Source organism: Scatophagus argus, chromosome 19, assembly GCF_020382885.2.
Source record: "Scatophagus argus isolate fScaArg1 chromosome 19, fScaArg1.pri, whole genome shotgun sequence".
NCBI lineage: Eukaryota > Metazoa > Chordata > Actinopteri > Scatophagidae > Scatophagus > Scatophagus argus.
The window spans coordinates 14,022,492-14,049,058 of record NC_058511.1 but is presented as its reverse complement, the minus strand read 5'-3'; the positions used below and the strand labels follow the sequence as shown (position 1 = coordinate 14,049,058).

Here is a 26,567-nt window from a genome sequence, read left to right as displayed (position 1 = left end):
TCATAAAGTAGGCCAAGAGTTGCAGGGCTATAACTTCCATAAGAGCGCATGAATCTCCGTGATGTCCATCCTCTGTGTCTGTCTGTCCTCAGGCATTTCATGACATTAAACACAAAAATGTTTCCACCTTCTCGTCAGTCTGTTTCCTTGATCAACCTGAATGACCTGTGACACAAACAAAATTACTAATTCACTTTGCACAAAATGTCGACATCGTGCGCAAATCAAATTTCGCTCACATCACTCTTTGCAGGTCTAATGAGCCGTGACATTAACTGAGCCTAAAGCCCTCCTCCCACGCTCCTCCAGCCCACTCCTCTCTTTATTTGAGGCGCTCCTCGGCTCCATCCTTCAGAGCGGCAGGCGCCCAGTCAGCGCAGCTCTCTCTTATGCCGCTACGGAGAGGACGGGAGTAGCTTTTTCCCCTCCTCGCATTTCTTTGGATATACCTTCACCCGCAAAAATGAGACTCATTTTTGTCGTTGTTGCGGTCACGGCTTTGTTGACAGGTAGGTGAAAGAGTGGTGGGTTTTCTTCTTGCAGAGTGAAGCAAGTTAGTGAGCGCAGTTCAGGACCACGGACAGAGACACCGTGGACTCCTGCAGTCTTCGTGCAATGCCACATTTGGCTCATTTGAACTCAAATACTCTTTTTTCTCTAATGCAGAAAACCTAGCGCTTCCGGTGGGAAAACAAGGGCAGAGAGAAGACGTGGTATGTTCTTTTATAACGCAATTTGACTGTTAAGTTTGAAACACTCGCTGTGCAGAAACGTGAACCCAGAAAAGCTGCAAAGAGCTTCATGTTTTGGTTGCTTTTATTGCAGGTAACACGATGCTTGGTTGAAGTCCTGTCTAAAGCGCTCTCCAAACCGGACTCCCAGTTGGATCAGGAATGCAAAGACATCCTCCAAGCAGGTTTGCAGCAGAAGCTCGTTTTTTTAATGTGCATGGCGATAGCGTGCAGGCATATGTGGAGCATTAAAGACGTTGTTGATGCAGCACTCTTTAACTATCAGGTCGGGTTTGAGCAACAATAACTGATCTACAGGACATATTAATATAATCTGCAGTTTTCTGGCCATTTTTTCACGGACAATAGACTAAAAATATTAATGATTCCCTTATTCTCTAATATTGTACAGGACAATTGTTTTTAATTAGACTTGAACCAAATCACAAACTACAAGATGGGATTTGATCTAAAGGCATCATCTAAATGCATCACAACATGTCAGCCGTATTAAATGAATCTTTCTCTTTTTTTTGTTGCTTTTTTCCCCAGGTACTTGTTTCCTGTGTATTTATTTTTTTTGAATGCAGATCCTTCCCTTATCCTTGCATGCTTTGCACCCTCTATATCATGTGTGCTGCTGTGACGCTGTAATTTTCAGGTTGTGGGACTAATAAAGGATTCTTATCTTATCTTATCTTTTTGTGTGTTCTGCAATAGGGGTGAAACAAGCCCCACTGGACAAGAAGAGTGTAGAGGGGATAGCAACTTCTGGTGAGGTGGTCCGAGGTCATCCTGAGGAGCCTGAGGCAAAGGGTGCAGATGTGAAAGACATCGAGGCTCTTCTGAAATCTGTGGAGGAAAAAAGAGAAATCCCAGAAGACGACCGAAGCCAAGAATCCTGGAGCCTGGGTGACGAGAAGGAAAAAAGACACAAGAATGAAGAGGAAGAAGAGCGGGAGAAGAGGAGCAGCTGGAGGCCTGGGAGATTCCATCAGCGGAAACACAAGCGAGGAGAAGAGGAAGAAGATGACGAGCGTAGTCAGGAGAGTTGGGGGGTTGAGGAGAAGAGGTCAGAACAAGAAGAAGAAGAAGACAGAGAGAAGAGGAACTGGAGGCCTGGAAGATACCACCAAAGAAAACACAAACGAGATGAAGAGCCTTTAGGAGTAGAGAGGGAGGAGCCAGAGGGGGAACGCAGCCAAGAGTACTGGGATGTGGACAAAAGGCATGGAAGTGAGGATGAGGAGGAGCATTATAAGCGCATTTGGAAACCCACACAGCGCTATCACCACAAGAAAAAGCTCCACAAACGTGATGAGACTGATGACGGTGACGATCGCAGCCAGGAATATTGGGGTCTTGATGATGAGAGAGACAAGAGAGAATGGAGATCTGGCAGGTACCACCAGAGGAGACACAAACGTGATGAGGAGCTCTCTGAGGAGGCCAGGGAAGAGCCTGATGAAGAACGTAGTCAGGAATCATGGGATTTTGATACTGGAAGAGACAAGAGAGAATGGAGACCTGGTAGGTACCACCAGAGGAGACACAAACGTGATGAGGAGCTCTCTGAGGAGGCCAGGGAAGAGCCTGAAGAAGAACGTAGCCAGGAATATTGGGACTTTGACACCGGAAGAGACAAGAGAGAATGGAGGTCTGGCAGGTATCACCAGAGGAGACACAAACGTGATGAGGAGCTCTCTGAAGAGGCCAGGGAAGAGCCTGAAGAAGAACGTAGCCAGGAATCATGGGACTTTGATACTGGAAGAGACAAGAGAGAATGGAGACCTGGTAGGTACCACCAGAGGAGACACAAACGTGATGAGGAGCTCTCTGAGGAGGCCAGGGAAGAGCCTGAAGAAGAACGTAGCCAGGAATATTGGGACTTTGATACAGGAAGAGCCAAGAGAGAATGGAGGTCTGGAAGGTACCACCAGAGGAGACACAAACGTGATGAGGAGCTCTCTGAGGAGGCCAGGGAAGAGCCTGAAGAAGAACGTAGCCAGGAGTCCTGGGGCTTGGACAAAAGAAATGGGAAAGAGGAAGAAATAGAAAAGCGCATATGGAGACCAACACATCGATATCACCATAAAAAGAAATTTCATAAGCGTGGCGGAGGATCATCAGAAGAAGAGGAAGAACAGGGTGGTGATTCAGAGGAATATGAGGAGGCGGCAAAGGATAGGACCGAATCTCTGAGGTACTTCTATCTTTCAGCCAACTCTTTATTTGTTTGTATCCTTCACAAAACACTCCACAGTTCAATAATACAATCAACGGTGATCAAAATTTTGCACAAGAAATGAACAAACATGAGCTGACAAGTAATCACAGAACAGCATCTCATTGGGGTTATTTTTCAGGTATCTGGCAGAGAAGCGCAATCCTTGGATTTTCAGAGGCTACTATCATCCTGCATGGTTTAAAAGGGATTCAGATGAGCATGCTGCAACATCAAACAAGGTAAGCATTATGATATATATATAATGCCTAATATGAAAGAGAGTTAATATCATGGAAACTTTAGGACTTAAGACTTTAAGACTTAACCTTAACATGTATTTTGAGGAAATGTGATCCTGACATCAAATTTTTAAAAACGTTCTTGGGATTATTTTTATACCCTGTTAGCACACATTTATGTAATAATAAACAGTATTGACTCAACACCTATCAATTTTCTAAATAATGTGCTCAATGTTTCTTCATCCATTTTGATTTCATTATCATTAACCAGCTTTGATTAGTGCATTTTGGTCCACATTATACAGTTTAGACATAATCTGGTTCTGCCTTTAATATGTTTCAGATGGATGAACTGGCCAAGTTGCTAAGCTATAAAATAAACCAGCTGGCCAACCATTCTAATCAAGAGGAGGCAAAGAGCACGCACCAGAGAGCACTTACCGAGCAGGAGGTAAAACTGCTTTCAATAACTGTGAAAAAAAGAGATATTTACAGTCGATGTGAGGATGTATTTGCTGTCATGTTCACTTTTTAATTAACTAGACCACTGAACTGAAGTCTGGAAAATACATTTTCTACAGTGTACACACTGTGCAACATAGAACCTCATAAACACTACAATGTAGCAGTCAGGATTCAGGCAAAAAAAAAAACTGTCTATCAAAAATACGTGCAAATCTTAAAAACTAGTTATAATCCAAGAAAGATAATTGAGAACAGATACATTTGTAAGTCAAATGTTCATTCTGCTGAAGTTTTCATGAAAAACATCTCCCACATATTCAGCTGACCCAGTAAAGCCATGAGGCACATCATCATCACTGTTTCACTGGAGGAAAAAACAGTCATGCTCATTATGGAAATCTCTAGTCTACATGGAGAAGCCAGGATTTAGCCTTCAGAACCAGAGAGGATCAGTGAATATGCATCTGTGCAAATGTACATCAAGAACTGTCCCTCATGAGCATGTCCCAAATACATGAAGACAAAATGTAACCAGTGTATTCATGGGCAGTGAATCGTTACTCAACTCTTGCATACACAGAATGAGCTTTTATTGCTTTGCTCAAGTCAGCTTCTCTTCACAGCATGTCTCTTCAGCACTTGTTCCATCTGCTTCTATCTCCTTTTTCTATTTGCACTTTCCACACCAGCTTTTTATGACTGCTGCAGCAATCACACCAAGAACCTTGTGATTATAGCCTCCAAGAGCAATCAAAGTCATAACATACTCATTGAAATGAGTGCAAGGGCCCGAAGAGACTTTGAAGCAGAAAAACAAACTGGGGCCAGGGGCTGTCATGATCTATCAGTTCTAAGGCACCACAGCTCAAGTGATAAGGGAATTAACTTAAATTACCAGTCCAGAATATTTCTGCAAATTTTGGAACAGGCATGAGAACACTAATTTGTGATTATTTAATCCTCATTTCGATTCCACACATGGTGCGAAAACAAACTGTTCAGATGATATTACACGAACTGATGGCGTTTAGTTTCTGATGTAAAAATATTCCATGTTTTTCAGGAGAAAGAGCTGGAGAACCTAGCAGCGATGGACATGGAGTTGCAGAAAATCGCTGCCAAGTTGCATGACAACAGTGCGTAGGCGCCAAGATGGACAGTTTTCCATTTCACTATCTGTGAAAAAAACTGCTGTTTTAACTGTACGTCTGCCAATTTAGTGTGATTAGTGTTGAAAAAGACCCAAAAAAAAGATGTAAAAAAACTTGGAGCCTTGCGAAAAAACATTTTATTAACTTGTTTTACCATGGTATTTGTGATATTTTGGTGTTTTCAAATTAATAAGCATGGGAATGGTTTTAATGTTTATATATATATATATATATAAACATAACATAATAATATAAGTTAGAGAAACTATGAAAATAATATATATCTAAGACAAATTATTAAAATAATTTGTGTTCAAGAGTTTGTTCAGTCTGCATTCAATAAAAAAGTTATTCTGGGACCAACTAAATGCCTTTCAAATGATTTCTTCATGGAAAAAAAGTGTTCACACATCACACATCAGGTTCTGCAGTACTGCTTTTTAATCCTGTGCAGATACAGATGTAATCCACAGTGCAATAGTTGCAGTAGCAACTCCATCACATAACAAATGGCACTTCCTGCATGGATAACAAAATAAAAAATGTTAGAAATGGGGTTAACTCCAAAAAAGGCGGTTTCTACACCTGGTCTTGAGGCATAAGACACAGATCTGTCTCCTACACTCAGCAAACAAAAGATTATTTCAGCAGTTTCCTTGCGTAACATATACACTGAGCTCATACAGCCCAAACTGGCTTACAGTTTACTCCTCAGCATTACGCCTTCATCTGCATTGATCTGAACACACAAAACAAGAGAAGGTGCTCTGACGAACGCAAACCAGACACTCGGTCACCCTTATTCCAGATGTGTCAAATCAGTTCAAGTCAGTGCAAAAGGAAAATCCCTATAAGCCACTGGTAATGTGCCCTTAACAGACTGGATGCTTCTATACTTGTTTATCCTTCAGTGTCTGTCAGTTTCAGTCTCTTTGGTGCTGGCTCCTCAGCTCGCAGGCAGACTGCAGGTTTGGCGTGGTCCATGGCAACGGTTGTTCCTGAGAGGAGGTAGCCCCCACCTCCGCTCATCAGCAGCAGGGGATGCGTCCTGTTTGGCAACACCTAGGGATATGTTGCACAAATACAGTCAGGAGACATTAATTCTACAGGAAAGGCTGGTGGAAATTGGTCCTGAGGGGAAGATCTCTTTGAAAATGCAAACACATTGCTTCAGCCAGCTGTTTTGAAAGAACCAAAAAACAAACAAACAAAAAAAAGCAGTGAGAGCAAAATGTGGGAGTCTCAGTAATAATGAATCAGGGACAGTTACAAGTACAGTACAAAGTGGACAGAACTGAATTTCTTCTTCCAGCAGTAAATGAAGGACTTACTTGTGGTTGAAACAGTTAGTGGATCGACTAATCAGCAGAAAGTCTGATTATCAATTTAAAATGCTAAATATTAGCTGGTTCTTTCTAAACAGTGAGTATTTACTGCTTTTTATGTTTTCTATCATTGCAAATTTAGCACATCTATGGTAAAACAATTTAATATGGTCAGACACAGTAGCCAATTTGATATTGTCACCTTGAGATGAGCAAGGTGACACATAATCAGTTGATCTTTCATTAATATATAAAATATCTACCTTTAGCTAAATAACTCAAACAAAAATCATGTCGCTGACTTAAATCATACCTGGTAACGCCTAAGCCAGGTGTCTGTGAGTCTGAGGCTGACCGCACCACCATGTTCCTTGAGTTTCGTGTAGCACTCAATGAGAGGCTGCAGAGATTGAGGGGGAAGAAATGAAAAGGAGCATTAAGAGGAGGACTGCAGAGTCAACAAGTCGACACATACACACAGAGTGATCTGTTCAGCAGCATGAGCACAACAAAGGTAATAAGTGCGGGGACGTGATAAGCACTGTGCCTCTTTGGCAGTGACAGCGATGTCCACAGCAGTAATGTAATGAGGACATTTCCCCCTGGAGATCTAAGCAATAAAAACCTGTGTGCAGTGGCAGCTAATGAGAGATCTCTCAAAGATAAATAATGCTAATTCAGTGGGGGCCATCAACAGTATTGTTGTGCTTCTCGTTACAATCGCTACTCATGATGATCTCTTACCTCTTTGTATTGGGAGTAGACAACAAAAGGCCTGGAGGGGGAGAGGAATTTGAGCAGGCCCATTAGGACTGGACACGGGTGAAAGCGGCTGGCTATGACCAACCTGCACGTGGGAAACAAACAGATGATCAAGCAAACCTGTCCAATAGAAAATACACTGTAAACCATGCACATTGTTATTGGAAATGCGTAGGCTGGCATGTGTCATAATTTCTCTTCATTGCTGTATGAGCGTTACGAACAGAAGGCTTAAGAAGTTAGTACCTATTGTAGACATTCCTTTCATATTTTCTGCGGCAGGATGAGAGTCAGTAAAAGAGGCTGGTTTAGCACTGTCTGCAAAAATGTGCTCTGAGGTACTGTTTATGATATAGCTGCTATGATGTAGGGAAGATTGATGTAGGAGAGTCAATAGGCTAACCAGATCAATACTTGTATTTGTGGCATAGATGTCACAGCACAATACTTCATCCATCAATCATGAAAATGCTATAGAGCAAGTTCTTTATGACAGGAAACTGCAACGCAATCACTTTGTTCACCTTGTAAATGCACCGTGTGCTAATCATAGAGTGTGAGGTCAGAGGAAGGCAAAAGATTTATCCTTTATCCTTTATTTATAACTTTTATGGACTGATGTAATAGTTTACTCATTCATCGGTTTCCTGTCCCTTTAAGTTTTAATTACAATTGTTTATTACATGAGGCAATCTGGGACTGACAAAGCAGAGGTGGAAGACAAAAAGCCTGATGAAGAAAAGGCCAGAGCTGTGCAGAGAAACAGAAATGTGAAAGCAGAAGGTAAATCCGACACCAACCCGTCAGCATTCCTGGGTTCCAGCAGGGCAGCAGCGGCTGCCAGTTTCTTCCGTTTCTCCTCCAGCTTCACCTTTTTTTCCTGAGTCTAAAAAAATAGATACATAAGTTAGTAAGTTCCAAGTTTTCTTTTCTTTTTTTTTTTTTTAAACATATAGGCTGGTTCCTATTACCTACAAATATAACACCACCATGGTAAATTAAAAATTAAGCATGTCCTAATTGGGGTTAGAAAACAGTGGACATACTTTGGCTTCTTTGCGTTTCTCCTTCTGTTCTTTCTCCTGGTCATGGCTACTGTCAGCGCCACTGCTCGTCTCCATGCTCTGTGTTTCTGGACTGCCCTGCTCTTCCGCCCCGGGCTGGTTTTGCTTCTCTGCAGCCATGATGGGTTGCTTTGAATCTGTAATGTTGAAGGAGATAATCCATATCAGAGAAAGGTCACAGAGCAGACGTGTGTCAAGATAAATGATTCATGTTTGGACTTGTGAATATAAACCGTTTTATTTTCTAAATGTACTGATTAATCTTATTCTGTCTGTAGTTTATAAGGGTAAAAAATAATGATAAAATGTGCATCAAAAGAGCACGAGCAAATCCCATTTACAAAGAAGGCAGAACTAGAAAATCTTTTGTTTTCTTTGGAATTTCAGCACTAGCTTATAGCTACTCTGGTTCATCTAAAAACAAGGTGGCTATAAACATCTTGGAGAGATTTATTTCTTTAAAAAGGATTAGCTTTACCAGCACTGGGATCTTTGGAAGTGGTATCCAGAGTGCCTGCCAGCAGAGCATTGACATGGCAGATGGGGAATCCATGCAGCATATCGTGAAAATGTGCAGGGAAGCCAAAGCTCTCCACACCCGCCCTGACAGGCTCACCTCCTGGGTACATTTGGATCACTGAGCCATAGCCTGGATGAAGAGGAAAGAGAGGGTAGTTATACAAAGGGCTGACAAAAAGCATAGCGGAGAAAGAAAATTCTTTGCATAGAAATAGATAAAATCATCAGGTCGAAGTTCACAGGACTGCCGTACCCCCCATTCTTTCCATGCAGGCTCCAAGCAGGAGACCAGCGCAAGTCTCAAACACCAACACTTTGCTGCCAGCGTGGATGTTTGCCAGAGTCAACATCTGGGCCAGTGAGTCATACCGCAGGTGGCTGCATCACAGGAAGATGTACACATTATACATTCATCTCTTTCTGCTCCATATACAACTACAACACACACGCACACACACACATACTGTCTATCCACATGCTGACTCACCAGATCTTCGATGGTTCCCGGCCATGGTACATCATAGCCAGGATGCGACAGGACGGTTTTAGAATAGTCACAGTATTTTCATACCTGGAAAAGCACAAAATTGGAACAACTGATGGCAATAATTACAGCACACTACATTATTTTAAATCTAAAAAAAAAACTGTGGGTATACCAACTGAAATGACTTACTTCTTCTTTTTCTTCTTGATGTACTTATGCTGGGCATATTCAGTCTTATCTTTGAATGTTGAGCTGTTATCTATAAGCTGCTGAATGATTTCCTGTGGAGCACATACACATAATGCCTCATCTCACTGCTGTTCCACTTCATCGTTTTATCCGATAATTTAAAAGATAAAGTTTCCGTGACAAGACAAAAACAACCAATGTGTTGGCCCATCTCTCAATACTATTCAACTTGGCTTCCCTCCCTGTGTTTCCATCTTAAAACATAAAATCTTTAACAATGGGTCACAAATATTGCTCAAACAAAGCTGAATGGTGGATTCTGGGAACAACTGTCACCTGCAGAGTAAAACTAGTAAGCAAGAGAGCAGAGGGGATGAAATAGTTAGATAAATATAGTGGATAAATAATTAAATTAATCAGTTAAAATAACTATATATAATATAGACCGCGGAAACGTACCAGTCTCCAGTTAATTAATCTGTTGATTATTGATTAACTGTTTGGTCTACACAATGCCAGAATATTGTGAAAAATGTTGATCAGCATAGAACAGTAAAGAAACCAGAAAATAATCACATTTAAGAAGGTGAAATCGGAGAATTGAGGAAAATTACTCCTCACCAATTAAAGAAAAACACAATCATCAACAGAGTTAGTGATGATTAATTTAATAGAATTGATTACTGTAGCTCTAGTGGAGTTGATGATACTTGAGATTATCTAAGAGTGCTGTGGTGGTATGTCAGGAAAAAAAGGTTGGGAACAACAACATACAGCATATCGACAACAGTAGTGGAATACACCTGTTTGTAATTGAATTCAAGTGTATCATGGGGGCTGTTTTTCAGGGCTTGGGCAAGACTGTTTACTTCTAGTGGAGGAGAATCTTAATTTTTGACTACTATTTTGGACAATGCTATGCTTCCAGCTTTGTGGCAACAGTTTGGGGAAGGCCCTTTTCTATTCCAGCATGGCTGTGTCCCAGTGCACAAAGACATGGTTCGACGCATTTGGTGTGAAAGAACTTGACTGGAATGCACAGAACCCTGACCTCAACCCCATCAAAATATTTCCAGCATAATTCATTAATAAACAGACCCGACAGAACTGTGAACTTTTCCATTTATGTATGCAAAAGTAAGATTACTGATGTACCTGGCCCTTCAGACCTTGCTCTTTGAGCGCCTCAATGTCATCTCTGGTTAGTTTCTGTGATTTTCCATCATCTACAATGTTTCTGTTGTCTGTGCCCGCCTCCTTTGCATCTGGGAAGAACACAGAGATTAATCAAAGTGAAAATAAAGGAGTGGCAGGCTTCTTCATATTCTAACATGCAGTCTGGTAATAACATATTTAACACACATTAAAATGTCACAGGGACTACAGGAAGTTGTATAATTCAAACATGAATGCGACTGGTGCGTGGTTTGGAACTGCAGGTCACACACCAGCAGAGCTCTCTGCGTCCTTGAGCTTTTGTAGCTGCAGGATCCCTCCAGACACAATCTCAAATGTGGTGCTGTACAAGTGTCCCACCGCATTGTCCAAGAAGAACCACTGCTTCTCAAAAATCACCTTCCTGTGAGTAGAAATTTTAGAAACCAGGTTCAATAGTTTTTGTACATGTCAGTGTCCAAAAACAGTTCACAATTTCAAATTACCGATCACTACTGAGATGTCAATTATAGTGCAAAAGTTTGGACTTACTTCTTTAGTTGAATTTGCACAGCTTTGAAGATATCTCCTCGTTTCAACACAACGTGGTCGCCGTCTTTAATCCTGTACTCTGAATCATCGTCTCCGTTGTCCGCCATAATAAGGCAGATAAATTAGCTCAACAGTTATCTGAGGGCTTACTGTCACCTTCAGAGAATTACATGAAGTCGTCGTTGACAAGGCACCGTTAAAAAGGCACTTAACCACCGTGAAGTAAAAGCAAAACACAACAAATTGCTATTTACACGTGTTAGCTTTCGTTTCCCTAGCTTCTCAGGACGATTAAACGATCGCAGATTGCAGCGAACGCCTTGCTTCAAAGTAGTCGTCTATGATTGGCTGGATCTACATTCTCGAGCCTTCCAGCCAATAGCTGCACAGAACATTGACGGCGATGTAAATAATGTAGATATCAGAATCATCGATAAGCGTGGACCTCGTCATCATACTTTCTTTAACAGTATATACCTCGACAGAAGGTGTTCTAAAGGGAAGCTAAGGTTTTCTTGTTCTGAAAAAGCACAGACTGTAGGCAGTGGTGATTATAGATTTGCTTGTTAGAGTGTGAGTTCTTATGAAGCTCTGCTGATTAAAGCTGTAACTGTGAACGTTTTCTATGTCATGATTTCACGATGCTTGATTAAGATGACATATCTCACATCTTTTTCATACAGGCTATTACTGTATTCTTGTATATTTCAATATATGGAATAACTTTGCAATATATTACTAAATATACCAATTATTGTTAGCTTATATAAATTATTTAAAAAAGGCTACAAATTTCATCATTTTTCACCTACAATTTACTTTAAATGTCTGAAAATTTGGAAAATGGATGATAGTTATATTAAACAATAAAATTAGTCATCCTAGCAGCGTGGAACCTGAAATGGCTGTAATTGTATTTATACACAGTTAATAGTTTATAGGTTGCAAATATGGCGAATGTGGGAGTATGTCAACACCCAGCTTAGGTGGGAGCATGTCATTTCCCACCATGGGGCCACAATCTGGTGTTTCATAACTGCTTTCAAATAATGTGCCAACTGCACCTGCCCACCACCAGTGTACGGGAGTGTAGCAGTGAGGCGGCTGAAAGAGCAAAAGAGAGCATCCTACACTGCATTGGAAATAACAGGATTTGCTCAGATTGAAATAGGTGATTCAGCCTAGAAGTGACGAGCAAGTCTCGAGTGTTTTTCAGTATTTGTTGATTGGCCACAGTGACTTCACTCCAAACCAATAGTTCTATTAAACTCAGCATTATAAAGCTAAAATACATTTAGTCAAAATCATGACTGTAGACTGAAATATCTAAAACATCCTAAATACAGTTCAGAAGATGCCAATTTGACTTTAGCAACAATTAAATGTAATTCCGGGCTGTGTACTCCCAATATGGAACAGATGTCATTACATAACGTGAAAAAGACCAATTCAACCAAGCTGGAGGGTGAAATAGCAGCCATTAAAGCATCAAAATTGCAGCTTATCTAGAGCAGGTTTCTGAAAATGTCTTCAAGGATGATCTGAAGCTTTCAGGTTTCTGAAAGCAGGTTGTAAGTCACCTGGTTTACAAGGTCCTAAATGAATTTAAGAGTAAGTTGTGCATGCATTATACATACATAACCAAACAGTAGCTATTACAATGTTTCCTTATAATGTTAACATGAACATAATCTGATTGTATGTCTACAATGAATTTTTTTTTTCAAGCATAAAATATCTGTGAAATTACAATTAATCTCTTGAAGCAACACATCTCATTACAGTCTACAAATTCAGATGAATTTAACCACCAATATAAAAACTCAGCAAGTGAAAAAGTGTGAAACAAATTGTGAAACCCTTTATTGATTTTCTTTTACAAACATTTACTTCAGTTAGAAACAAGGGCATCTCTTCACCTAAAAAAGCTTAATTCTTACAAATATCTTTTCATCCAAGTTTTGACAAGGCAAATACCTCAACAACATTATTTTCCTAGTGCAGGATATATTGCTGTATCTAATAACAGCAGGATACATAAGGGCTGAGAATTTCTCTGACTGTTATGTAGCATTCCATTATCTTTGGCAGTGACTTGCTCAGTGTTCAAGGTTACCACCACCACAGTGGATGGGTTCTGTGCTTTCACGTTGTAACATGAATGTAAATAAACAATAGACGGAAAATAAGAAGCACAGGCTTATATCTGTCCTCATTCTTGACCTCCAGTAAGTTTATGGAACAAGTCTTCATCTAGCGTCTCATTTTGGTCTTTTGATCTTGTGGAGAGGAAGATGTAACCACCAATGAACTCGTGAACCACCTTGCAGTCACAGCTCAAACAGCAGAAGGCTATTGACACGTTCTGGTCGAACTCTATGGTCACCTGGAATAATATATAAAGGATTTATGTCTCTCAGGTAATCATGCAAGTGTGGGTAGTATCGTCAAAAGAAAAATGCAGCCCTGAATGAAGAGGCAGCTGAAATCATGGTAATATGTGGTACAGCCATCCCTCACCTGTCTTATCTCCCAGTTAACATTCCATTGCTTCATGTTGGCAAACCTCCATGTGGTGACAGGCAGACCAGAGGACATGTCAATACGAATTAGACGGTTGTATGAGATTCCCAGAAGCTCATCCTTCTTACTGCCTTTGAACCTGAAACACGAATAAAAGGACAACCTCTAATATGATCATTTGTAAATGATATTTAGATGTTCAAGTATGTCCCCAGTTGTATGTGTATTATACTTAAATATATGCAATGTACCTGACAATATAGTAGTTGATACCGAACTCTGGAAGTGACTGCCAGGCCTGAATAAAACGCATCTTGGCCTCCATTAGGGACAGCTGTGCTATGTTCTGATGGGCCTCCAGGATACGTGCTGTTAGCTTGAAACAATCACCACAGGCAGATTTAGCGAATGCATTCATCGATAGTAGTGTGGCTGCTGCCAAAGTCAAGTATTTTGCATGCAGCCCTTGAACAGACCTGTTTGGTCTTGTGCTTCTTGGCGTAGCGTGGGGAAACAAAACATTCAGCATTCATTTCCATCGCGTCAAGGTCGGGAGCTGCCTGACCAGGAGGGGGCGCCAGGCTCTTCATTTGCAGGAAGGACTGGATATTTCTCACTTCCGACTTGTAGGAGCTGTACGCCATCGTCTTGCCCTTGGAAGCCAGGATACATGCAGCTTTCCACTTCGCATACTGCGTCTCCTTCAACAGAGAGCAATAAAACAACAGTGACAACATTTCTACGGGGATTTTAAAACGAGACAGAATTAGTGGTTATCACACAAAAAGCTCATCAGCAGGATGAGGAAGACGTGGGCCTTACATTGTCGCATCGGATGTACACCTCATTCATCCCATCAGCAACTGGGAGCAGCAGCTTGATGCCAAACTTCTTGTCTGTCACATTGACATCAGGGACCACCTCACAACCTGCAGTGGAAGAGACAATAGTAAATTTAACCACAGAAGAAGGGCAGCAAGACACAACAGATCTGCTAATATTATCACAGAATAAAACTGCAGTTACTGTGGTATCTTAAAGGAAATACCACTGCATTTTAAATTGGACTTTAATGGTTGAAATTTACTGCTTTTTCCATGACCAACAGTAACAGAGTTTGTTTTATAAGTTAACTATTATGTGCATGGATGCTATGACATTATGACATATGACATTATATTGGTTATTACAAAATCACAATATTTTGGTAGTCTGTTTTACAGCATGAGTGATTCATACATCACAGGATTGCTTAAATTGAGGGTTACTAATCCTCAACATTACAGAACACATAAAAAGAGTGGGCTTTTCGTCACTGACCTCGGAGGTGAAACTGCTCTATGGGTTCTCCTGAGGAGGACTCCCTGTTTTTGTAGTAGGAGATGGTGGTGTCCTTGAAAACAAACCAGTACTGCTTGTACGCCCGCAGCGTTAGTCTTTTGGGTCTGATTTAAGACAGAAAAAAGAAAAACAAATCATTGGTCTTTTCAGATCTTATTTGAAATGTAGATACTTTTTTTTTTAAATAGCACAGGCTACTTATTTACTGTGGTGAGCAGCTCAATAGGTGGCTGTTCCTTTAAATCAATTATCGGAAGATAATAAGATAAAAAGATCTATAGGCCATTATAAGATTAAAAGCAAAATGAATAGAGATAATAACTTTTAAATAAATAAATATTTTACCCCCATCATATAAATCACCGGAAAATTATCCAAAATTATCTTGCAAAGCAATAAATTAGGCTGATTTAACGGCACTATATTGATGAATGTTAAATAAAGGTGGATTTACCTAAAGAGTCGGAGGGAGTCTGCCAGCTCTGGAATGTCTGTAATGTCTTCCTGGGGGTGGGACAAACAACTGTCAATAACCCTGTGTCTTCTCCTGACATCATCATGTTAAGACATGCAATCACAGGATTCCTACCTATCACCCCTGCTTATAAACAGGTGTTCCACTGTAACAGACTTGAAAACCTTAAAATTATACTTAATATCCACTCCAGTTTCTGAAAAATATGTTTACCAGAATTTTGTCTGTGTTTCCGCCTTCAAGAGTGACCTCCAAGTTGGACAGGGCAGCCTCTACTTCATCTATTTCTGGTTCATTGGAGTGGTCCGGCTGTTCACTTGACACGGTCAGTTTACAGATGTGATACTGGGGGTCAAAAAAGTCAAGAATGTTTTTACTTCATTTATAGAAAGTCCTCAAATGACTTTCATTACAGTAATGACCAAATATTTAGCTTTGCAAGAAACAAGAACGAGTCATTATGAAGTTCTCCAATGTGACTTAAGAGGTTGTGCAAGGCTGGCATGAGTCAGAGGAAGGTTTGGCCACAACCATGTGTGCCAGCCACTGCACCAATGTGTAGGTGAGTGCAACACTCATCTGAATCACTTGTCCCAACAGTTGCAAAATAACAGCTGAACAGATCAGACATGGGCTGAAATTTAGACACAGAGAATTTCACAGCTTGAACTTTCCCTCAGTTATCATTGGTAATCATTAGTTCCTTGGATCAGCTTTGTATGATGGAGAGCTATACTTCTTATGGTACTACTTTTCCCCCTACTCAGTCTCTCTTCCTGTACTTGTCTTTGTCTGCTCCTCCATCCGTCCTTCCAATGGGATTTTACTCATGTCCTGACATGTCCTTGTTAAGACACCAACCTCCCTCCCCTGGATGTATCATATTCTCAGCTCCAAGGCACACACAAACTGTACTTAAAACTAATTTAGGTCACATTACTTGCACTCAGCCATTCAGAGAACAATAATTCACCATTGCATGCCAATTTAAATCACGATCTTGAGAGTTAAACCAAGAGTGCTGTAAGTTAGTTTAGTTTTAAGATAAAAAGATGCTTGTATGTGCTAAGGATATAGCTTTAACATCAGCCTTTAATAGATGAAGATCCAGGGGTTGGCACTGCTCCAGTGATAACCAGATAGATAGATACTTTATTGATTCCAAGGGAAATTTAAGGTTACATTTATAATTGACTTTTGTTGAGATATTATTATATGATGAAGTGGCTTAGTGGTTAGCAGAGAAGTCTAACTGGTTTTTGAAATAAACTCCCTGCAGGGAAGGATTTTGCCCTTGGTTATATCAAATAAGAATAAGATGCTATACAAAAAAGCATTTTTATTCATATAGTATGTTGTGTAACCTAATAATGGTGATACAATCCCTACATTATTAAAAACGACTTAAAATGACTTAAAATATGAAAAATAATGTATATACCATTTCAGTGCCATTTTAGAGAAATGTGTCTCCTTTTCATTCTGGATATTGTGGCACACACACAACCTTATATTCCTTTCATGACTAAGATGCATATTGTTCACCTGTAAGGAAGCAAACATCAGCATCTCCTCCTCAGTGCAATCGATCTCTTCCAGCAGGATGGACCAGCGAGCTTGTTCATACAGCTGAGTTATTCTGACAGCATCATACTGAAACACAAAAACATGGGCACATATACACTCAAGTTTAATTCAAAACAAGTCTTTCCAGCAGTTAATTTCAGAGGATTTGAAGAAAATAACATTTTGAAGGGTCTGTGACTTTTCCAGGTCTCTTACTTTTGGATTGAGGTCAAAGAAGACATTGTATTTGAAGCGCAGTAGTAGCTTATCTCCTTCTTGAATCTCTTGCTCCATAAGAGAACGAGATGAGTCCAACCATCTGTCAATCACAGCAACAACCAATTAGATAAGCTGCAGATGGAAATATCATGAATATTATTTGAAGGGAAAATATGCAGGAACAAAATAAACTATATATTGACTCATGCAAAAATCCCTCTCAATCATCACTTATGACTCATGAGAGGTAGTGTCTGTATCTGCAGAGACTCTGTCCTCTGTCTGAATTTTCTTATTTTCTCATTATTTTGCTCAGGGCACTATTTGACTGTATTTGACTGCCAGGATGTAAGGTTCAGCCATCTTTCTCCAGAATCGCTTACTGTTTTGTTTACAAACGCCAACCGACAGCTGCAGAATATTTTCATCTACCCTGCATTGTTGATTGCTTTGTCCACTAGCGAGAGCGGTTGGTACAACTTGGCCAGCTCAGCAGGCGGGAGGTTTGGCTGGCAGTCGGCGAGAGGGTTTTCTCCAAACCAAAGGCTTGTGGCAGTGACCGGCATCCCGTTCTCTGGGTCATAGGTGGCTGTCATGGTCTTGCTGTACATTGGGCCTTGTGCAGGGAGAACAGAAGATAAATTACTGAAATCTAGTTGGTCAGACATTGTTAAGGTTCAGCATACCTTCATAGAAATAGTGTATTTAAAGGAACTATTAAGGAAACTGCACTTGAAGTTGGTCTGATAGTATTGGAGGTGTGAGAGTCACAAATAATTTATAAAACCAAAATAACACTTTCAAATGAGAACAGTTATAATAAAAGTTGGAAAGAAGGGTTTAGAGTCATAAAAACAAAATAGCACATGATGAAACTCAAAAGGTAATAACTGGGACAACATTAAAGGCGGCAGAGATCAAAGGTCTTAATTAGAGCGTCTTTTAGGTTGGCGGGGATCTGAACTGGATACTCAGAGTGCGTGTTAGGGAAACCTTAAAGAGCATGGCAGCATACTGAACAATTCTTTCAGATCTCAATGATGATAACTACGGCTTGTCAGATCTCAGCAGCACTATAATTAGATATTTCTCAGTTCTTCTCCTCCAGCAGAAGTCACTCATAGAAATAAAGATGCTATCTCTCCTGGAGCTGGATAATAATATGAAGATATCCAGCTGAAAGAGATTTTGAATTTTCAACTAGCCGAAATTTATGCAAAACTTACTTTCGATCAACATATTCTCAGGATCCCCTGTAATTAAAATGAGACTAAATATAGCCAACCAGTAATGTTTATCTGGAAGTTCAGCCAACCAGTCAGTCCACAGACCAGTCCAACAGACCAAAATCTTATCATAGTAATTCAAACAAATAAAAAATGAGTCAACATGAAGAAGGAAATGTAATGCAATAATGTATTAAAACGCATGCTATAAACATAATTATCATTACTATTATTATGATTTAGGCCATATTGTCTAGCCGCATATCGTTCGAGATCCCTTTTGGTTTATTAGAAAAGCACAGGTGGAACTAATAGCATTAATAATATGTATTATATGTATATGTATGATATGTATTTAACCAATTGGTGTTGGAGGTGATCTCTTCAACTTCAGTTTCAATTCATATTTTTCCCCCGGTGCTCAACCCCATCCTGCGCTGGCTCCCAATGAGACATCCCAGTTTGGGAACCATTTCCTAGTGCCACTAACAGTCATTTGACTTGATATGACCATGACTATGAATAATAAGACCAACACATGTTTATTAACAGCTGTTTTCATTGTATGAGTGTTAGCCTGAATCCTCACAGGGATTCTGCAGTTTATCTTTGAAACTTTTGAGCCTTGTTAAAAAACAGTACTGCGTTTCACAGTACCTGTGCCTCCTGGTCCCCTGCTTAGTAGATCAATGTCCCAGATGTCATCCAGTGCTGAGCCCTTGTCTTTCTTCTTTTTCTTCTTGGAGGGATCATCTGGAGGCTTCAGCAGGGACAATTCCTCTGATCTTCTGATGTCTGAGATGGCACGAACAGCAGACAGCATGAGGGATCAGGAGGAATAATGAATGAAGGTGAGTTTTGGAATTTCAGATCAATTCGAGGATGTTTCTGTCTGAGACACATTAAATCATACCAAAAGTGGCAAGCACAAAGTGACACTGCAATCAGAAGGGACAGGAGGAACTCACTGAGTATTCGACAGATCTCTGTCACCGCCTTGAAGACTACACTGGAGAAGCTGACGGTCATATTGATGGTTTTCATATTGGGGAGCTGCAGCAACAGGTGTTTGTGCTGGGGTGTATAGCGCAGGTCAGCATCAGCCTGTGCAAAAAGTTATTGTTTTGGAAATTATATGAACAACACCTCATTTCCTTCCTTAGTATGTGATTAAAGCTTAGGGGAACTTAGTTTATACACAGTGGGTATAAAAGTGATGTTCACACATGTAATGCAGGTTATGAGCACCATAATTAAACAGGAAGTCAGTGTTTGAGAGGGGGCATAAATGTGCAGAGTACTCATTTTCTACACATTTTCCTGATATCCTTAGTACAAATTTGGTTATTATTGCTTTGTTTAGAACCTTAATAACACATCTAGAATCTTTTGGGCTTGTGCAACATATGTTATAGACTCAACAAATGGGTCAGACTGAGCTTACAAAATCACATTCATGCACAGAATCAATTACTACAAACTAAATTACAAAATATAAAAGGTCAGTAAAATTATTAAAATAGATAAAATCAGTTTGACATCTGCATTTTACCTGAATTCCACACTTGTCCAAGGTCCAGTGGGTCTTGAGCAGCCAGCATTTCCTCTGTTCCCACCACAGGGCATGGTCCGACCAGTCCTGAGGAGCCTCTGGAAGTGACAATTGAAGTAAAACATATTACTTCCATGCTTCCATTACTACTTTGTTATGGTCATACCTCAAGTTTAAGGGTACCTCTCACCTAAAGTTATTGCACAGATCTACATATCAAGTTTAATGCTTGAGTGATGAGGTGGAGCTATGGCTTTGTAGTTAAAATATTTCAACAATAGCTATATCTTGCTTCCAGCACAAGCACTTCCTGTACTCACTGTTGTTTGGTTGTCTGAGTGTGATTAGAGTGTGAGTCTACCTGATACCATGTTTTGGTGCTGGGCTGAAATCCATCCATTGATGACAAGCTTGTTAGTCATCTGTTATGTCTCATGCTCTTTAAACCACCTTACTAAAGTTGCCTTCACACTATAGTAACTCCTCCTTTTTTATGAGAAACTATAAAGACATATGAGAAGAGATCATGCCTGAACTTTGTCCCCTAGGGCTACGCAAGCCGTTGCACTGTGACACAACAATGGTACTGCAGTACAGAAAAATGCAGGGCAAACAAGGGTGTGGCTCCTGTTGTGGCAGCAGGGGGAGCTTAAGGCACTATGCTTAAAACAAAGTTGAATGGATGTATGCCTTAGCCAGGTAAACAAACCAAAATTGCATGTTTTAAATGCAAGCAATAAGATGAGGGAGAGAAATGTATCCCCAACATTCAGAGGCAATTGAAATTTGTATTTTCTCATGTGACTCTATAGTTACTGAAAGAGGTCACTGCATAGAGTCAGCCATTGGGATACAACACTCCTGCAGACATTTTGGGGTTTAGTGTCTTGTTCAGTGGTACAAAAAATAAGATGCTACACTCTATTAATGCAATATCAGAATATAGTACCCCAGTTTTACTTACTGATCTTTTCCACCAGTTTAAGCATGAGGCCTCCAATGTGCAAGTCTCCCTTCACTCTCAGCTTAAACCTCATGGACTCATCACCAGCTTTTTGATCCACCTGCACAGATAGTTCCCATGATGTTTCTCCATACTCTGCAGCTGTGATCATGGTCCTGTTACAAAAAGACAGAGGTGAGACAGTGCACATATTATAGACAGGATGCTTAAGCTTTAGATGCTGCCATCACAGGGGCCAAACCTACCACTATCTCAATTAATGACATGGTGGGGGAATTGCACTAAAATATTGTTGATTCTTTTCCTGCTTTCTTTTGTTTGGAAGATTGGGAAACATCTGGAATGCAAACATGAGTCAGTGGATTAAGTGTTTCTCAACATCCTATGAGAACATCCAAATGAACTTGGCCAGCACTTTCAATCACAGATCTCTGAGTGTTACTGTTCTAAGTGGCCACCAATAGAACAGATGTTCACCCTGCTTCTTCTGCAGTATCTCTGCAATGATACTGCAGCCCCTGAAGTACTCCTCTCAGCCAATACATTTATAAATAAGATATCAGGGTACACACAGACTGGCAGATGTACGGGCTGGTGCCTGCAGAAAAAAGAGAAGAGACTGCAGATATAACACAGCCATACATCCCTGCGCAGAAAGGCACAGATATGGTGGAGGCTTGTTGGACTTTAATTATGAAAAAGACTGATTAGATGAGAGACATCAGGGAGGTAAGAAAGGGGAGAAGAGCAAAGGAGGAACAGGGAGGGTACAGCTGTGGAATGTGTGACGAGCAGGGACACGAATCTGGTGCAGGAGAGACCATGCAAAACAACAATCTCCACACACTGCACCGGTCTCCCTTAACTTCACACTCGAACTCTGAAAATGTGGTGAACAGAGATGCAAACATAAACAAGCACACTTGTCTAGACTGGGGCAATCAACAGAAATACCTGTTTTATTTGTCCTGGGTAGCCCAGCTGAAGTGTATACTGTGTGAAACAGTTTTGCTGGGAGGCTAGATATAATGAACACACTCTGCTTTTTTGTGCTTTGCGCTGCTCCCTCCCTATGCAGCTGTAAGGTGCTGTTAAAAGTCTGAGCTTGCAGTTTGCTGAGGGAAGGCTTGTTGAGATGTGTTGGAGAGAGAAATGAATTGGCTTAGGCAATATTACACTAAGTGCAAAAATGAAAAATCCCAGAACTGATGGAAAGAGCAATGAGGTAATTTGGGACACAACAAAACAGAAACTACAGAAAATGGCATGTATTTTTCATACAAAACATCCAGTGTTTCAAAGAGTTTCAAGGTAGCCAACGTGTACTGGCCTTTTTTCTAAATCGACAAGCCTTTTAATGTATAATCTCCATTCAAAACTGCAGTGAAATAGCAGACATAATTGAAACAAGTGGACGAAGGCAGCACCAGAAAAAGACCTCCACACTCCAAGACAAATACAATCCCTGCTTATAATAAAACTACACACACTACTTTTAAAGACAAATCCAACAGTACCATTCATTCAAGTTCAATCATTCATACTAAGGTAAATGGAATGAAATAAAAAAAACAAAAAACAAAAATGATGACAGTGAATCCTGTTACAACAGCTACCAAGTATCAGGCCTATCTTCTCAGCCATAAACAACACTAGCTTCAGTTTTAGTATTCACAGAATACAGCACAGTATCAGCCCAGCCTCATTGTAAAGAACAATAAAGTTATACAAATTAACTATTAACTTCCTTCAGTGTAGGCCAACCACAGGCACATAACAGATCCCAACGGAACCATTTTCACTCATATAACGTGATATTTTTTTCCGTGGACGTGATTAGTCCGTTTTGATGAAACCAGGCTGGCTAATGGCCCTTAAAACCAACCGTTTCATTTTTCCCACGTGGTTACGCAGATGTAAAGAAAACCGCCCTTACCTTGGTTCAAAGTTTTCTGTCGGTGAGGTATTCCTGGTAATTTCTCGTGAAGTGGAATGAAACAGGAATGAGGATCCTTCGGGTGTAAACACACCCAGTTCATACAGGTAGAGAGGAGGTGGAACCGTTAGAGGAAGTGGGAGAGTAGGTTACGTTACCTGTGTTACCTGTGTGTAATGTTACTGAGCAAAGTGGGATTTGATTATGGGAATAAATTGAACAGCGCCAGGAAGTTACAAAGAAATCTGTTCGTGTTACGATATGACAGAGTTAATCTGTAATAGCTGGGGCAGCCTCATGAGTGCTCCAAATTTAGCCAAAGTTTACAAACTAGATTAAAGTTTGTAGCTCTCTCGTCTGTTACTGTGTTGTTATGTTTTGCAAACTGAATTACAACATAGCAGCGAGCTAACGTAATTTGGAAAGCATTAGTTATTATTTAGCATAGCAGAAAAATAATCCTTATCAAAGTTCTCTAACATACACACTCCCCCCACTTTTTTAAAACGGACATACCAAAATAAAATGGCAGGTAGCTTACGTATTTACTAAATTAAGTTAAATATATTGTCGTATACTTTAAATAAGTTCCAACATTTTTAGCGATAAAAGCACGTGTTGTGACAACACCACTTACTTGTAGCTCAGCCCGATACCATATATTAATAGTAATAAAGTAGAATAGGACTGGCCAGCCATTGATGAATGGACAGAAATCTTTGCAGTCATACAGCATTTAACCTGTTAGTTAACCCTATGTTCTACATTTAAAAGGTACAGTCTACCAACTTTACAAATGAAGCTACAATCTTGTAGAAAGTTTCTGAGGAACTGTGTTTAGATACTGTCAAAGGGTGTATAGTTACCGTGAAAATATATCAGGATCTTTAATCCAGTTTAAGTGGATTTAAAGAGACAGGCCCACAACATGATGAGTAATGGATTACCTCAGACGAATCAACCCACCTTCCTTAATGCCCACATCCTACCCAGTGAGTAAATCAAGATGAATCACTTGAGTTTGTTTTTTTCACATAATGATATTGCCAGCTTATGAAACGACAATAACCCAACAGTAAAATTGATGGCTTGTATTCTTTCATTTATACAGATGGTGTTCTACTGACAACCAGCCAGCCACACTGAATTATAGCCAATTTTATATTTTTTAATATGTAGGTGTGTTTCTTCAGCAGTTTGTGCATGGACTTCTGTTACAGCCACATGGTCACGAGGTGAGCTCATGTGTGAAGCCTGCCACCCCCTGGTTTCTGTTGGTAAGATCAGATAGTAGCTTTTTGCCTTGGCTGGTCCTGGCATTCTACTGGATACAAATAAGAATACAGGGGCAAGTAGTTAGCTTGACACAGACTGAAGCTTTTAAATAAATTTAAAATAAATGTCAGCCTCCAAATTGTAACTGGAAGATAGTAATCGAATTCTGTCCATTGTCACCACTAAGTTTCAGAAAGACGTAGAACTTGATAAGATGTTTATGTGCTTCTAAATGTTCACAATATTATGGCTGCCCCTTTACAGTCAAACAGTCAGAAAGTCTGTAATTTAAGTCTTGGTAGATGAATTAATTGTTAATTGATTGGTCATTTAAGTTATTAGTCACACTGGAAATAGAAAGAAGTTGCATCTCTAGCATCATAGTAAAATTCACACTGTTGATTGCGTTGCTCTTTTTGTGTTTAAGAGATTCTGCATTTATTTGCAGAGAGAGATTATTGAATGATTTGTTGTGCATTTCTGTTCAATAAACTAATATGAAAGCGAATCCTCAGGCTACAAGTTCAGCTGCCATCACATGGTGGCGCCATTAGATCATACTAGAGCTGCAGGATAGAAAGACCCTAAGTTTGTGAACCAGTTTTTAGAGAAAGGTGTCTTTACGTTAGAAACCCACCACTGTTTGCTGTAACTTGGTGGTTCTTTATATGCTTGGTAAATGGCATACACTGAACCTTAAAGGTGCTGCAATGGATAAATTCAAAATGTCTTTATCATCTCCTTCATTACATAAGATTTTTCTCACTACAAGAAAACAGGAGCTGGCAGTTGCTACTGAAGTTGTCACAATATGCAAAAGCTCTTAGGAAGAACATGGTAATACAAATGACAGATGGTATTTTGGAGTAACTCTCAAGTAGTGTCATCTTGCTAGCTGCCTGAGTTGTGATTATGAAACCATGACAGAAAAACTACCACAAACCCTCTCAGGGAATGTCTGGAGTGCTGTCTCTTTTTTTGATAGTATGATGTCATACTTTATTAAGTGTGGAATATGTTTCTTTATTTGTCCCATCCAAGGAGGACAGATGCCAGAGTCAGCTGCAGAAGAACAGCCATAGAATTAGTAAGGGCACTTCAGCATGGTGGATGCTTACCAACTCACGGGCATATAACTGGACGCTTCACTTGAAGGACAGTTTCTTTGATCACTTGATCATTTTGACCACACCCTAAAGATTAAACGAAACAAACATGTCTGTGAGCCTGTCTAAGCTTTTCAGTCCCAGCTGAGTGTTACGTCTTGGCGCATGAGGTCGTCGTTGAGTCCTTGTGTAAGACAGGAAATGTAAATTCCATGACAAAAACAAACAAATAAAACCTGGACCTCATAAACTGTGTCATCGGTGGAGAGACACATGGAAAATAACATCATTTGAACCTGTCAGGCCTGGATGGAGTACAGACAAAGTAACGCCATGCCCATGTCATCATGACACCTGTGGTTTTAATGGCATTGTACATGTGCAGTCCAAGCTGAAAGAAAAGAAAGGACACATATCAGCCTTCAGCCTTACTACAGTGCCTGGGTGAATGATAAAATGTAGTCTTTGAGTAGTGATGAGGACAGAAAGAAGGAAAAATTTTGGAGTGTGGTTTTAGACACAATAAATTACATCTACGGCCTGAAGCGGATCTGAACCTACTTGGAAGCGGGTGGGAAACAACATCTGTAGAAGCCTTTGCCGGCTTTCTGTATTTATGGAAAGAGAAACCTCTTGGTGACCTGGGAACACGCTTACCCAATTAGCAGCCTTGCCGACGGATCAAATGGAAGTGAAAACATTCACTGCCATGACGGAGACGCATCACAATGCCCCATTCATGCTGCCGAGCCCCATGCTTTTGGGGTGAGGTGAGGTGGGGGGGTTGTTCTTCGAGAGATGTAGTGGGGAGGTGGGATAGGGGAGTGGGAGTAATGAATGCAACAAGAAACTAACCTACCTCACCACCTTCTTTGACGTGTCGATGGAAGCCTCATTCATGACTTAATACGGGTTCGGAGGTAAACACTGCTCAGAGGTGTTGTTTTCATAAAGTTACCAAGCACTACTCACCTCAGCCCCTACATCCCCTTGGCTGCTCCCACCTCTACAACCCAACAAAACCTCGGGTCTTGTCCTGTGGGACTTGGACTGAGGGGGTCAGGAGACTTGAGAAACGGCGCTAGAAGAGAGGCCTTTGACAGCACAGGGCTCTGGGGAACAAAAGCTATACTGCCTTATGGCCTGCAAAGTGTTGTAGCTCTGATTCATTTTCACTCTTTGATGTTGCCAAAATCACATCTTTGTTCTTTTTCATACTTTCTTTTTAATGGGAATTGATTTATTCTTATGCTGCTGACCTCCATAGCTACCATGAAACTCCATATCAGTCCCTCTTCAGATAGAAAAATAAAACTCAGGAAAGGACAACCTGCACCTGGCAGGTTATTTGTTTTACAAATGTCAGTATAACGTGAAATTTTGTCGCGATGAGAGAGTCAAGCAACCCAGGTGTGATGATGAAGAGAGGATGTATATGACTTACAGCAGAGTGATTGTCCAAAAGGCGTATGTGTTCATGAAAGTGCCTGCATTTGCCTAAATATTACCAGCCTC

General features: G+C 40.4%; 3 protein-coding genes across 4 annotated transcripts; 1 reads left to right on the top strand and 2 right to left on the bottom strand.

Annotated features, from left to right (window-relative positions):
• The first annotated feature begins 333 nt into the window (after positions 1 to 333).
• chgb (chromogranin B) lies at positions 334 to 5,178 on the top strand. The gene is made up of 7 exons (XM_046373625.1): positions 334 to 509; positions 667 to 713; positions 826 to 916; positions 1,452 to 2,934; positions 3,098 to 3,197; positions 3,544 to 3,651; positions 4,729 to 5,178. Exons 1-7 carry the CDS (start codon positions 464 to 466, stop codon positions 4,807 to 4,809), a joined length of 1,956 nt encoding a protein of 651 aa, XP_046229581.1. The 5' UTR covers positions 334 to 463; the 3' UTR covers positions 4,810 to 5,178.
• A 56-nt stretch (positions 5,179 to 5,234) lies between these two features.
• Positions 5,235 to 11,189, bottom strand: trmt6 (tRNA methyltransferase 6 non-catalytic subunit). The gene is made up of 12 exons (XM_046373626.1): positions 10,870 to 11,189; positions 10,611 to 10,741; positions 10,318 to 10,427; positions 9,163 to 9,254; positions 8,974 to 9,057; positions 8,740 to 8,864; positions 8,446 to 8,616; positions 7,950 to 8,104; positions 7,704 to 7,789; positions 6,886 to 6,988; positions 6,455 to 6,541; positions 5,235 to 5,878 (listed from the first exon to the last, which is right to left on the bottom strand). Exons 1-12 carry the CDS (start codon positions 10,974 to 10,976, stop codon positions 5,717 to 5,719), a joined length of 1,413 nt encoding a protein of 470 aa, XP_046229582.1. The 5' UTR covers positions 10,977 to 11,189; the 3' UTR covers positions 5,235 to 5,716.
• Positions 11,190 to 12,705: 1,516 nt separating this feature from the next.
• Positions 12,706 to 22,825, bottom strand: fermt1 (FERM domain containing kindlin 1). 2 transcript variants are annotated; one of them, XM_046373637.1, is made up of 16 exons: positions 22,672 to 22,825; positions 20,736 to 20,890; positions 19,772 to 19,869; positions 19,188 to 19,323; positions 18,877 to 19,014; positions 17,426 to 17,609; positions 16,991 to 17,093; positions 16,754 to 16,861; positions 15,422 to 15,553; positions 15,188 to 15,237; positions 14,713 to 14,837; positions 14,215 to 14,321; positions 13,869 to 14,093; positions 13,644 to 13,768; positions 13,390 to 13,531; positions 12,706 to 13,255 (listed from the first exon to the last, which is right to left on the bottom strand). In XM_046373637.1, the coding sequence occupies exons 2-16, from the start codon at positions 20,884 to 20,886 to the stop codon at positions 13,082 to 13,084; spliced, it is 1,998 nt and encodes a 665-aa protein (XP_046229593.1). In that variant the 5' UTR covers positions 20,887 to 20,890; positions 22,672 to 22,825; the 3' UTR covers positions 12,706 to 13,081. The 2 variants fall into 2 exon arrangements, with proteins under 2 accessions (XP_046229593.1, XP_046229594.1); XM_046373638.1 differs by lacking the exon at positions 22,672 to 22,825 and adding an exon at positions 20,981 to 21,000.
• Between the last annotated feature and the right edge of the window lie 3,742 nt (positions 22,826 to 26,567).